Source organism: Rattus norvegicus, chromosome 6 (genome assembly GCF_021556685.1).
Source record: "Rattus norvegicus strain SHRSP/BbbUtx chromosome 6, alternate assembly SHRSP_T2T, whole genome shotgun sequence".
NCBI classification, from domain to species: Eukaryota; Metazoa; Chordata; class Mammalia; order Rodentia; family Muridae; genus Rattus; species Rattus norvegicus.
In genome coordinates this window covers 134,657,175-134,671,655 of record NC_141539.1, presented here as the reverse complement: position 1 = coordinate 134,671,655, position 14,481 = coordinate 134,657,175, and the positions used below count along the sequence as shown (strand labels likewise).

Genomic DNA, 14,481 nt, shown 5'->3' with positions numbered 1-14,481 from the left:
TGATTAAATAATGCACTATGAAATGATGAGAGTGCATGGATAATGTCTAATATATGTTTCACATGCCTGACTTGAAACCCCTGCATGAGAGGGTAACATGAGGCATCTTATGCTGTGGACCTCAGACTGCTAGAGATGTAGTCATCGTCTGTGACTAATAATCCCGAAACCTTGTCATCATTGGCCCGTATTATACCTCTTCTTATCCAATGATACATGCATGTTTGATGATGAACACATCCGTTCGTGAACAATTTAACATGACAAAGAATGGTTGCGCTTTGTTCAACAGGATGACATCCTTGTCTCAATACATTATATACTCTATAAAAGCATAGAACATTCCGTTGAGCAAAACAAGACAGAAAAATCTGGAATATTACTCACACAGCACAAAGGGAAGATACTGAGTGTGTGAGCACGGGCCCATGTTTAAAGCTGGCGGGAGCCATTGGTCCTGTGGGATGATACAGAGGATGATAACTACCACAGGACCTCACAGGATTAAGCTTAGCATACGTTTTTCTGTAGAGGCATATGAATGTGTAGTCATAGCTAATTGTGTCTGTGTTTTCCTTTATCAAAATTAAGTCTTTGGATCTAGCTCTTTTTAGTGCATGGTGCTCGTTTCCCCAATTTTATAATAAAGCTTCAAAAATTCACAATGGGAATACTGAACTACCCCTAATCAATATTGATCATTGCTTGCATTTCCTATATCTAATGACCTATTTAATGACCACAGAGGAAGAGGTAAAACATTCTCAAACCATACGGTGTTTAAGAACTAAAAGTATAAGTTATGTAAGCATTCAGGGTCCCTTGCTATACTATATACATTCAGAGTTGGCCGTTTTTCATGTATTTATATATTTACTCACTGACTAACTGATCAACACACCAAATCAAATTTATTTACTCAAAATCAAGTCACAAACATCTTATTTTTACTAATAAGATTTTAAAAATCCACGAACCTCAGTCTAGGTGTCCTGTGTTCCCAATAGAAAATCTTAGAACCTGTACCATTGCATATTGATTACAAAAGCCATTGTGAGTCCATTCTGGAGGGGAAAAAAACACAGGTTATGAGAACAAAAGCACTTTCTATAGACATTGTAGTCTTACTATGTCCACTGACACATTTGGATGAGCTTGTATATGGGACAGAACTCTAATGTCTTAGTAAAATGGTGGAAGATAAATCATCTGTCACTTAAAAATAATTACATCATTACTGTTGCATTACTTCACAATAAAATCTTTGCAAATTCTAAGTGTGTGTATCTTTATGTGTCTGTGTGTGTGTGTCTGTGTGTAAGTGTGTCTGTGTCTGTGTGTGTGGATAGGTGTTTGTGTGTGCATGTGTGTGTCTGTGTGTGTGTCTGCGTGTGTGTGTCTGAGTGTATATTCAAGTTCATGTGCATATGTACGCATGTGGAGGTCACATGTGAACATCATGTTCCTCAGCAGCCATCAACCTTGTGTTATTGAAATGGGGTCTTTCAATGGCCTGCAGCTTGTTACTTAAGCTCAGCTCAGCTGACTGACCACCAATTCCCAAGGACACACCTGTTTCTTCTTCTCCAGGAATGAGTGCAGCTTACTTAGATCTCAGCACATACCTGGGAAAACGAAAATATATATGGAGCTTTCTCCTTCCATATGGGACTCTCTGTCCCTGCAACTCGAAGGAAATAGCACAATGACATTATAATATCATAGTGTGTCTAAATAAATGAATACAGTCACCATTGCAAAAACATGAGGGGCTCAGTTTACTTGCCTGTTCTAGAGAGTCATGCTGTATTAACCATTCACAAAAAATATCCTCAATGAACTGCACTCTGGCTTCATTAACTGAAATGATCATGTGCTCTTTCTATATTTATGATAGTGCCATTACTGCTGTCAATTCACAGATATTGTACAATATTAATAAAATATGTACATATAAAAGCTAACAGACTATATTACTTGTCCAGGAAATGTTGTATCTGTCATTAATTGTGGATATAATGCTTGAGTAATTCATAATTCAAGCAGAAGCTATAAGAACACAAGAACATGAACTACACTTACATGGCCTACTCTGCTCCCAAGACCCTAGGCTAGCCATGGACCTTGTGATCCAGACAGATGGGGATGTTGACTTGGGAATACACGCACAGATGAAAAGAACAGGTTATAAACATAATTAGGTTCTATTCAAAGACCCTTGTATTATTCCTTTTTTATTTTACCAATCTAGTTATATGAATCTTTGATACATTCTTCTCGAGACAATAAACAGGAGACCTGGGTTCTTAGCCTAGCAAGAACTTTGGTCACCATTTTAAACAACACACAGAACCCTCACCTAAGGGATTATACCTCTGGTCATTTGTTACGAGTGGATTTCTGAACCTTGATATTTATACAGCTAGTATTACTGCTTCGTATTATTTTCATAATTGGAAAATGTTTCACCCTCTTTCCTTCAGTATGATCTAACTATAAGTAGACTAAAAACATGTGAACCTAAGGATTGTAACACACTATGCTACAGCCAATATTGATACCACAATTCCACACGTGATACCATGTGCTTTCGGGTGTAGGCCGCAGACTCCTACACCTGTACTCATGATCCCTGGATCATATATCATCAATGCTCATCACTGATCCAACACTGTCCTTTTCTTTCTCTCGCACTTCCTACTTTTATTACCTAACTATATGAGTCCCTTAGAATTTTTACATAACTCTTCATCACAAAATCCTAGCACAAGATCCCGGTGTATTGAAGTTACCCAACAGAACTTGTGTTAGCCTGTCTCTCTGTGTTCTCCCTTAATTGTGGAAATCCTCAACCTGGTATTCATGAGCACGTTGAGTTCAACATAGATCGTCTTGAGTTGACCTGACTAGAGCCTATTCCTGCCGTTGTCAAAACAGGAGCGTCTTATGAAGCCCACCCAAACCAAGACAAGAACTGTTGGCTCCTGTTACATCAGTTTCCATGTTTGTTAAACATGAGGATAAGGTAGCATGGACCCCCCAGTCAAGAAACAATGTATCAGGCAGCAGCCATGCAGGGAGTACAAAACAGCAATGATAATAAAAAGATTGATATTTTTCCAGTTACTTCTACATGTCTCCTTTCATTATTTGTTTTTTAAGATTCATATCGTTATGAAAGGTTAGAGAGTTTAAGTCGTTAATTATACTCAATATGTCGACTTGGATAAAGATTATATACCTCTTTAAGACAACAATTTCTTAATATGTTTTCAGATTTTCTGCATGTATTAGTAGCATTTGCGGTCAAATATTTATTTTCATAATTAGTATATGCCTCTAATAATTTATCTGCAGTTGCATTGTTTATGTTTAGACCATGAGTCATTGATTACAATATAAGAAAATATGTGTGCGTGGCTGACTCTAGTGCACAGTATCTGCTACACATGTCTACCTTTTATCCCCTTTCCAAGAGGGGCACTTGAAACATCTTCTGGTATGACTACCTCAGAGTCCAGCATGTTGTCATTGTTGATGACTTATAATATAGTAATAGTCATTGGTAAATATTTGCCTTTTCTTCTCTATTAATAGATGCACATGTTTATCGATGAACACAGTGGTTCATTACTAATAAAAACCTCCATGAATAGGAACAGCCTAAGAACAATTTTATTTTTTTCTTCGGAATAATTCGATCCCTTTCTGGGATGTGCTCAATTGGCAAATGATCAGAATAATTCTGAATATTACTCACATGTCTTGGGACGTCCTGTAAATACCAAGCACAAGTGTAGAGTTGGCAAGCAAGTCCCGATGTTTGAAGAAAACTGGAACCACTCACTGGTTCTGAGGGATGAGCGCATGAAATGAAAATTCGATGACTTAACTTGTGTGAGCTTTGTTAAACTTTTTGTGAAGATGTTTGTAAATCTGTGTTAATAGCTATCTATGTATTATCATTTAATAAAACTTATGTCTTTGGTTCTCGTTTATTTGAGCATGTGACGATGTCTTGCAACATTTTTCTAATAAAATTTAAGGAATTCAAAATGTCTTCTTTTTTCCCTTCTGAGATGAGAACAGAGACACACAGGGAACTGGGAGGGCAGCAGTTATGAGCACAGATGCCCACATCGAGGATTCAGCACAACAACCATTCATTCCTTTGTTACCTGAGAACAACGGGTGCTTACATACGATGCAGCACAAAAATGAAAATTAATATTTCATTGTACAGACGGATAGTTAGGAAGCTCCTCAGTCTAAACTAAAACCTTAGATTATTATCGCTTGACACAAATTGATAGTACTACGAACTAAGCTCACTGGCAAAGCCACTGACTCACTAACAATGACTTTCCTACAACTGCAGACCAGACCGAAGCATGAACATCAAGACTAGTCCATGAGTCTGTCTAGCTACAAATCCCCTGCTTGCTAGAGAAGAGAGAAACATTGTGACTGAACCTATGCAGAAGGAGGCAGATCCTATGCCACTCTCTGCAGTTGCCTATGCAATAGAAATACGTATGCAGCTGTCTGGATGCCTATGGGATTCTTTGACCCTGCAACTTCAAGGAAACAAAACAAAAACTTTATAATACTATGGTGTGTCAAAAAGAATAAATAAATAAATAAATAAATATCGTCACCATTGGAAAATGTGAGAGGCTCAGTTTATTGCCTTTCTCTAGTTTAGAGGGTACTGTCATGACCCACTTGTCTCACAATAAAGGGTGAGGCAGGATGGCAGCATTAATAGAGATAGCAATGGCCTTTTTCTATATATGACAATGCCATTACAGCTGAGATTCCAGATATAGGACAATATATTAATGCCCAATTATCTTACATATTTAGCAATGGAAAGACTAACGCATGTTCCTGATTATTGAAATTAAAGTGAGGGTAAGAATTGAAGTACAATGGAAAACTGAAGAGAAATCACAGTTGTTCGTACTGTCAGCCGAAATTCACAGGTAAGCTTTCTTCTATTTGGGTTTCATTTAGTTAATAGTCATCTTAAATAAATATTTCGTCCTTTCCTAAAAAGAAAAAAAGAACCCAAATGGATGTCAAAACAACAAACATTTATCAAAATGCTCTTGCCCCACAGCATTGGCCTTGATCGATACATGGCGAGAATGTCAAGTTCCATAAATACATTAGTAGTGATTCTTATTGCATTAAATACTCACGTATTTGAGAGAGAAATACGCCATTTTGCTTGTGTTCATTTATAGGCTTCTTGGTTGATACATACACTTCTGAATTGCATGGAGGCCCAAGATTACAGCCCGTGTTACGTTTGATTGCCAGATTAAGCTCATATCTTAAAGAGATAATAAATGAGATTTTTCTGCAATGGACCTCAATGTGACAGGGCTTAGCCAAAGCCCTCCCTTCACATACCTCAGATCCACATAGGCAACCTTTGACCCCTCCCTTTTTTTCCTCTCAGAGACAGTTTTGTTTATTGACCCATTCGCAGACTCACTGGGGGCAATAAAATAAATATTCATGAATTGAAAAGAACTAGCCAAGAACAATCCTTGCGTTTGGAGCTATGGTCTCCTTGGACGTTCTTTCTTTTCTCATTGCTTAGCTCTCTCCTGGCCTCTTTTTCTAGGGGCCTTTAGTGAACCATGGATGGATCAATTCGCATGCCTGCCTCACAGCCATCACATCTGTCTCACTGTCTTCTTCCTGTGTGCAGCCTTCTCTTTGAAGAGATGTCCAGTAGCTCTTTGCAAAATGAAGCAAACCTAATACTAATGTCACCTCCAAAACAAGTCCCCAAAGGCTCAGGTAGTACCTGACACCTGCAGTGTGGACTCTGCCACAGAGAAACTGAAGTTTATATTTCACTTCACTGTAATTACTTTGTGAATAAGCAGCCATATGTGAAAGGTGGCAGCCATATGTGAAAGGTGGCAGCCATATTGGACATGCAGCCTCAGATTACTGAGTAGGTAACTTTTAAGTAAACTGCAGCACACAAATAAAACAGTCGGGGAGTAAAATATGCCAATTAGATTCATAGCAATTGTTTTATATGACATTAGTAACATGGGTCTGTAGATGAGTAGACTTAAATAATTCGATGAACACTAAAAAGAAATCGGCCCTCACTGACAGGATTCTTTGATTATTATAGGGTCATAAAGCCTCTTACCCACAATGGCTATAGCAAACACCTCATCTCCTCATCTCAGAGAGTAATGCAGTCTGCTCTGGTCTTCATTCTGCGGTGTCAAATACCAAGTTTGAAAACAATGAGCCATTGAGATTTGGATCACAATAAATGACATTAGTTTGATTCTAAAATATTCATGAAGTCAATTCCCATTTTTCTCATTGACCCAAGAATACACCAACTTTTTATCTGTCTAACAATTCATTTGAAACAATAATATGAACCAAGTTCAATCCATCACTTAGAAACAAGAATGATCAGGATTGTGAATACCTGTCTATGGGTCTCACCACAGAGGCAGAAGGATCCCTCTTCTAATTGACTAGGTTTGAAGAAAATGAATGAATGAATTTACAGTATACTCCTCTAGAATGTATAATTAGCAAGCTTATCAAAAGATAAATAAATCGTAAAGATAGAGAATAAAATGAAACATGAATTTAAAGACAAAATATTAGGGATGTTTTGTTTTTAGTGAGAGGAGAGCCAGAGAATGTGTGTCCCTTTGTAGCCCAGGTTGGCCCTGAAATTATGATGCTACTGCTAACATTCTCATTGGGATTCAATGTGTTAAGAATTGATAATGGCGATCTACGCGCCACGCTTCATGATGGCCTACACCCAGCTCTTTCGATATTAACCCAATTATGTATCTCATACCTTAACAATTTAGCATTTTAAAAAAATCAGTCTACATGCACAAATTGTGAGCATCCCTGATCCAAATACCCAAGCTCTAGGCCCATTTCTTTGTTGGACAAAGAGGGCCACTTACAAACAAAGGCTAGGGTTCCATAGGCTTCGGCCAAAGTATCTTTGACTCAGACACCAGCTGATCCCACCATGTGGGTATGCCATGTATGGCTGAGAAACTTAACTTCTTTTTGTTAAACTAATTAGAACTAAACTGTTTCCCATAAGATGCCTCTGACCTGGATGGCCTTGTCAGGCATCAGTGGGAAGAGAGGCCCTTGGTCCTGTGAAGGCTCAATGCCACAGTGCAGGGAAATGTCAGGACATGAGGCAGTAGGGTGTGGGTGGGGATGCACCCTTATGGAGGCTGCGGGTAGCGGGATGGGATAAGGGATTTCCAGAGGGGAAACTGGGAAACTGGGGATGTTATTAGAAATGTAGATAAAGAAAATATCCAATTAAAAAGAATGGGGGAAAAAAAGATACCTCTGAACTGTTAGGTCTGTGTAACTTTTCAAGAAAAACAAAGTTCTCCATCTTTGTTTCAGTGCAATGAATGGGGAGGATTGATTGACTGAGAATAGATTATGTGTTGCTTTATAAAAATTAGCTCTGATGTTGAGTTTTGTTATATAAGTAAGGCTAGCCTGGAACTCATAGAAATCCTCCTGCCTCAGACTCCTAAGTATTGTGATTCTAAACACCCACTATCACTCTAAGCCCATGTGGTGGATTCAGACATGAAGCTATTCTCTTAGTCACTTATAATAATAGCCACAGCCATAGGAACCCTCGGAATCATGGGAATTAAGTTGTGTTTGTGTTTGTTCATTCATTCATGATGAAGTGAGCTGCAAATTATAGTTTTTCAAAAAAAAATACACTTAGGTTCCTCAGCCATACGAGTGGGCTGCATTTTTAAGAGTGAGCGTAACTCTGTGATGAGCACTCATCTCAGGGTTCAGGCTTGGATGGCGACCATGGTCCAAGGGCTAGGCATTGGTCTTTGAGGCTTTGATAACTGTGCTGTTCATCAAAATACTTTTATATTAGTGTGTTTAGCAAAATGTCTCGTATAGTTATTAATGAATGTTCCTATTTCTATTAGCTTTGCTGGTTTGATATTGGACAGAAGACATAACTTTGTTTCCTAAGTTTAAAGGAAAAGCCAGGGTATGACTGACTCAGCGCAAAATCCAAAGAGCAGCGCAGAGTGCTTAGCCTCGTACTCACCTCGTCCTTAGCCTCTTTCATGGCTCAAAACAGAAGGAGGCAGAGCCTTTCTGCCTTTTACTTCTGCACACACCGGAACACTGGAAAAGCCAAAGGCACAGTTCCATTAAACACAGCAGAGCTCACAAGCACAGTCCAGATTTACTCAGGACACTGAATTCAGACACCCCATGCACACGTGTGGTCCATTCAGACCTGGCATTCTGAGCTTTCAGTCAGTCATACCAGTCTTGACTTATTCATTGCTTCACTAATAATATAATCGATATCCATAAACTGAGGGAAGGCCGATGCTTGGAAATACAAATACATCTTGGCAGTGCACACCCCACAGAGCTAACGCTGCCCTTTCTGCTGTGAGCCTCGACACGGGAAATCTGAATGAGTGCAGTTCTCTGCCTCCTCTCGATTGCTGTCACTCACACAGCTTCTCTCACTTAATATCTATATAAAGATGTCACGACGAACTACCATCTGATGAGAAGATTCATTGCCTCATTATAGTCTCCTCTCAGTGAGGGGCAATAAGATGAGAAGACTGGAGAAGTACGAGGGTCCATTATGACCCAAATCACGTTGAAACATTCTAGAAAGGGTTGAAATGCACTCCTCTTTTTTTATCCTGAGGAGTTTGGTGGGGCTGAAGTGGATCCATCCTGATGACTGACTCACAAAACATTCTCATCACTGGTCAGCTCATGGCCATTTTTAAACCTGTTCCTCAGGAAACATTCTGTGGGCCCGACTGCGCCCCTCTCCCAGCAATGACACGAAGTTTGACTCCCACTTACATCAGCGTCTTCCCTCCTCCTCTAGCATTATACAGGCAAGGTCTTCCCCAGAATTTAATCATGAAACATTGCCAGCTGCGCTCATTCTGGGGAGTAAAAGGCAAACATTCAAATGAATTGGTGTCATTTAGGTTTTTTTTGGGGGGGGGGGTATCTGCAGTTGCGGGTGATCAATTAGCCATAAGCTTTGGTTTGCGTTCCGGTCGGAACACTTGAGACAGCAGGAACTCTGGTATATTTATTAGCTTATGAGATTTAGGCAAGAATAACACTTTATATTTATGAACCTGTATACCTTTTTTATTTTAAATAATGTAATGAATACCACTGAACCCAGCCGTGAGAAGAAGAAAAATAACTCTAATTATTAGGAACATCTGGTGTGTTTGTTACCAGCAAACCTAAGAGCAAGGTTGTCTTTTAAGTGGGACTTTGTGCAAAATCGGACGTGAGAGATTTACCATCTGGTATAGCCTCAGTTATGGCCCATGCTTAACTCTCCAGGTTAAGTGTGTGCTCCTGTGTGCAGATGCACACGCATGTGGGTTTGCGTGTTCACATGTGAGCATGTGAGGTCAGAGAAGAATCTTGGGTGCCACTCCTCAGAAGCTATTCATCTTGTTTGGTGAGGTTAAGTTTCTCGTGGTCTGGAGCTGGTGAGCTACCAATGGAAGAGATGCGCCTGTCTCCGCCTCTCAGCCCAGGGGTAGGAGGTAGACAACATCACCCCCAACTTGCTTGTTTGTGTGTTTGCTGGCTTGCTTGTTTTCAAATTTCACATGGGACTCCAGATTCCAAGGCAAGTACCTGACTGACTGAGCGAGCTCGCCACCCCACCCGTCTAATCCTTCACTAACCGATGAGTTTAATTTCTCAGAGGATCATTTTTGTAGCAGAACTTTAAAGCTTATAGCCACCAAACCAAGACTAGATCGCTAATAAGGTAATTTCCTAAATTACTACCACTGGAAAGAAAGGTCCAGACAATCTCTGCCTTCCTAGGCATCTCAGAAGTGGACAATGTAATGGTCCCAGTGATGTACATTTTACCAATAGTCAACTGCTCAATTAAAACAAAAGAAAACAAAACTAGTTGAGATACAAATTTACGGATGTGTCCCTTCATAGTCTGCAGAAGATTTGAGCCTCCCATACTGTGTGCGTCCCCTAAGTGCTGTTTGGTTTGCTAATGGTCAAGAGTAGCAAATTTGACTTCACATGCATTTGTTTCACTAAAATCTCCTAGATTTTATCAATCATGTGTGTGTTTGGGGGTGGGTATGTATGGGTGTGTGTGTAAGTCTCGTGGTTTGCCCAGTGTGTAAGTGCCCTCCATTCAGACACTAGTTACAGAAATGTATCTCCTTGGCACAGGGCAACTTGCCTCCAGTTTCAAAAATCACATAACTTCTAAGACGGCTAGGCAGCTCGACTAAGAATCTCAAAATTAATAACAACCCACACTACATTAAATGCTTCTAAAAGCACGGGCACACCATCAGATTTCTCTTCTTTTTTTTCTTTACTTTCATTCGTTCACATTTCTCTCCTGCATGAATGTGTGCATGCATGTGTGTGTGTCTTTGTGTGCGTGTGGGTGGGTGTGTGTGTAGGTAAAGGGGACAACAGGTGGAAATCTGTTTTCCTCTATGAGATTTCAGAGGTGGAATTTGGATCACCAGGTTTGCTCACAAGAGCTTTTTCAAGTGGAGCCATCCCATCTGCTCTATTTAGACGGGGATTTTTTTTTTTTGTCTTTTGTTGCTTTATTTTGTTTTTGTTTGTTTGTTTGTTTTGAGGCTGAGCATCTTTGCCAATTGTATCTTTTTAATTTTTTACTCATTGATATATTCTGATTTTATTACAGGAATGTGGGTTGTGCCACGAAGCCACAAAGATCGGGCTTTGGGGACTCGTCTCTATGGGATGCAGACACCATTTTGCAATAGTCCTCAGATTTCATAAGGGTTTAATCACTGTCCTCGGTCAGAAACCCCATGCTCCTCATCATTGGCCTATGCTGGGTGTTTGCATCATTCATTGACTGATTGATTCACAATTAACAACACAGTCCCCAAAACAAGATCTTTGGGTTGGGGATGTCTCTTCACCTCGGGATATTCAGACCACACTGTTTCTGTCAGGGCGCATGCTCCAAAGCACACCGTGAAGCATTAGCCTCTCTGTTTTCAATCAAATCCATCAACATCTGGTTTTTATGTGGTTCTCTTTTATTTAACTCATCCGTGTCAAACATGGCTCCATGAAATGTAGTGAAGCTCTCCTGTCCCATCTTCCACCTCGGGAACACTCATAGGCTAATGAGCTGACATTTCTATGGGGACCTTCCCAAAGAACGACGGCTGGGGAGCCGAGCTCAACCACAGTGGAAAGAGTAACACTAAAGTTCTAGATGCAATTAAAACTACTGTTTCCCTAGCGCAGCATCTCGAACACATGGGCACTGGAAAAAATTTCCTGAACAAAACACCAATGGCTTATGCTCTAAGATCAAGAATCGACAAATGGGATCTCATAAAACTGCAAAGCTTCTGTAAGGCAAAGGACACTGTGGTTAGGACAAAACGGAAACCAACAGATTGGGAAAAGATCTTTACCAATCCTACAACAGATAGAGGGTTTATATCCAAAATATACAAAGAACTCAAGAAGTTAGACCGCAGGGAGTCAAATAACCCTATTAAAAAATGGGGTTCAGGGGGCTGGGGATTTAGCTCAGTGGTAGAGCGCTTACCTAGGAAGCGCAAGGCCCTGGGTTCGGTCCCCAGCTCCGAAAAAAAGAACCAAAAAAAAAAATGGGGTTCAGAACTAAACAAAGAATTCACAGCTGAGGAATGCCGAATGTCTGAGAAACACCTAAAGGAATGTTTAACATCTTTAGTCATAAGGGAAATGCAAATCAAAACCACCCTGAGATTTCACCTCACACCAGTGAGAATGGCTAAGATCAAAAACTCAGGTGACAACAAATGCTGGCGAGGATGTGGAGAAAGAGGAACACTCCTCCATTGTTGGTGGGATTCCAAGTTGGTACAACCACTCTGGAAATCAGTCTGGAGGTTCCTCAGAAAATTGGACATTGAACTACCTGAGGACCCAGCTATACCTCTCTTGGGCATATACCCACAAGATGCCCCAACATATACAAAAGACACGTGCTCCTCTATGTTCATAGCAGCCTTATTTATAATAGCCAGAAGCTGGAAAGAACCCAGATGCCCTTCAACAGAGGAATAGATACAGAAAATGTGGTACATCTACACAATGGAATATTACTCAGCTATCAAAAACAATGCCTTTATGAAATTCATAGACAAATGGTTGGAACTGGAAAATATCATCCTGAGTGAGGTAACCCAATCACAGAAAAACACACATGGTATGCACTCATTGATAAGTGCCTATTAGCCCAAATGCTTGAATTACCCTAGATGCATAGAACACATGAAACTCAAGACGGATGATCAAAATGTGAATGCTTCACTCCTTCTTTAAAAGGGGGAACAAGAATACCCTTGGCAGGGAATAGAGAGGCAAAGAGTAAAACAGAGACAAAAGGAACACCCATTCAGAGCCTGCCCCACATGTGGCCCATACATATACAGCCACCCAATTAGACAAGATGGATGAAGCAAAGAAGTGCAGGCCGACAGGAGCCGGATGTAGATCTCTCCTGAGAGACACAGCCAGAATACAGCAAATACAGAGGCGAATGCCAGCAGCAAACCACTGAACTGAGAATAGGACCCCCGTTGAAGGAATCAGAGAAAGAACTGGAAGAGCTTGAAGGGGCTCGAGACCCCTTATGAACAACAATGCCAAGCAACCAGAGCTTCCAGGGACTAAGCCACTACCCAAAGACTATACATGGACTGAACCTGGACTCTGACCTCATAGGTAGCAATGAATATCCTAGTAAGATCACCAGTGGAAGGGGAAGTCCTTGGTCCTGCTAAGACTGAACCCCCAGTGAACGTGATTGTTGGGGGGAGGGCAGCAATGGGGGGAGGGTGGGGAGGGGACACTCATAAAGAAGGGGAGGGGGAGGGATTAGGGGGATGTTTGCCCGGAAACCGGAAAAGGGAATAACATTCGAAATGTAAATAAGAAATACTCAAGTTAATAAAAAAACAAAAAACAAAAAAAAACAAAAACAAAACAAAAGCAGAAACAGAGGCTATAAAATCACTTCCTTATTACACAAACTATCACAGTTTGTGTAATTTTCAAATTGAGGAGTCCTCTTAAGTACTTTCAAATTATAGCTCTAAAGTATATGTGTAGACTCAAAAAAATACTGTTTCCTTTTAAAATCATTTCTAATATGCCAATTTGGATTAAAGATGATTGCATAAGTTGACTGTTTTAGGTATGTGGCGATTGCTAATTTTGAAATCGATCAGCTAGCAGCCAAAGACCCCAGACAGAGACCATGAACTAAGGGTCTTGCCTTTATCCTTACTCAGGACAACGGTATTAATTAAATAACCATATTAAATAATTCAATCAGGGGGCCTACATTCACCGGAGGAGGGAACGGAAGATTTAGAATAGATTTAGAATTCAGTGGGTCAACCAGATCTGATAATAACGTTCAGAGTTAATATCAAAGTTGATTTTCAATATGATAAGCATGGACACCCACCACCTCGCCGAAGAGTAAGCTCTGCAGTGGTCACAATGGTCCATGAGTCAGGTGGATATTTAACCAGGTGTGAGCTCCTCCACTTCCCTTTCCTTAATGACCAATAAACTCCCCAGCAATTCCTTTAACTACACCTACTAATACACGCAGCATGAAAGAGGGTTGGAGACTCCAGCCTACCTTCCTGCGCATTATAAGTGTATGTGCTTTTTACTAGGCAATAGCATGAATCGTCTTGGCTGATTACACTACCTGCTGCACAAATAGTAGTGTCTTCCTTATTTTATGTATCTACTTCCCACATATATATTACTTCTCTTAAAGAAAAAAATAACAGGTTAATAATATCATTGAGCCAAAAATCCCAGGAAGAAGTTGGCTAAATTTTTCCAACTTCTGCTCAATGATGATTTCTACACAAAATGGTGTCAGTCTCCCACTCCACCAATGAGCATCCTATGCACAGGCCTGGCTGCCGATTCTTCAGTAACACTGTCTTGAGTTGATGTGGCTATCCATGGATTAATAAGTAATGATTACCCCATCAGCACCCCTCTTTAAAAAAAAAAAAAAGAATGGCCTGTATTGTTGTTTTGCTCTGAGGGCCTCTGGTGAGAAATGTAGATTAATCAGCAGACTGGCTTCTTGTCAATCCCTGTCTTGCGATGGGTGTCTGTCTGTCCCTTAAGCCTGGTAGAAACCTACAAAGTAGGGTGGACAAGACTGCACACAGCTGACAGAACTGACACCTGCTTCCTGCACTGTACTTCTGCTAGGAGGAGGCCACAGTAAGGTGTTTCATGGCTGATGGGTTACAGGGTTACGGTTGGCTCACCATACTTAGGAATGGTCCTTGGTCAGGTTTAACTGAACTGCGAACAACTATCTGAGACCAG

The 14,481-nt window shown here is 40.4% G+C and overlaps 1 protein-coding gene and 2 non-coding genes across 6 annotated transcripts in view; all 3 read right to left on the bottom strand.

Annotated features, from left to right (window-relative positions):
* Nucleotides 1-107: 107 nt before the first annotated feature.
* LOC148005471 (uncharacterized) overlaps nt 108-14,481 on the bottom strand; it is a 45,188-nt gene continuing 30,814 nt past the window's right edge. For 2 of the 4 annotated variants that reach the window (XR_015622579.1, XM_087554973.1), the window contains one exon: nt 8,928-9,005. Coding sequence is in view for 2 of the 4 variants with exons in the window: in XM_087554973.1 (XP_087411099.1) it covers nt 9,001-9,005 (5 nt within the window). In the remaining 2 variants the exon portion in view is untranslated. Of the gene's footprint in view, nt 458-977; nt 1,065-1,572; nt 1,626-3,760; nt 3,853-5,204; nt 5,339-6,181; nt 6,252-8,128; nt 8,209-8,919; nt 9,006-14,481 lie in introns of those variants that run through there. The other 2 variants (XR_015622581.1, XM_087554972.1) reach the window with 2 other exon arrangements.
* Nucleotides 115-188, bottom strand: Snord114-31l1 (small nucleolar RNA, C/D box 114-31 like 1). The gene has a single exon (XR_015623576.1). It is a non-coding gene; the product is annotated as a small nucleolar RNA SNORD113/SNORD114 family (small nucleolar RNA).
* On the bottom strand, nt 2,597-2,668 carry LOC120093411 (small nucleolar RNA SNORD113/SNORD114 family). Its single transcript, XR_015623578.1, has one exon. It is a non-coding gene; the product is annotated as a small nucleolar RNA SNORD113/SNORD114 family (small nucleolar RNA).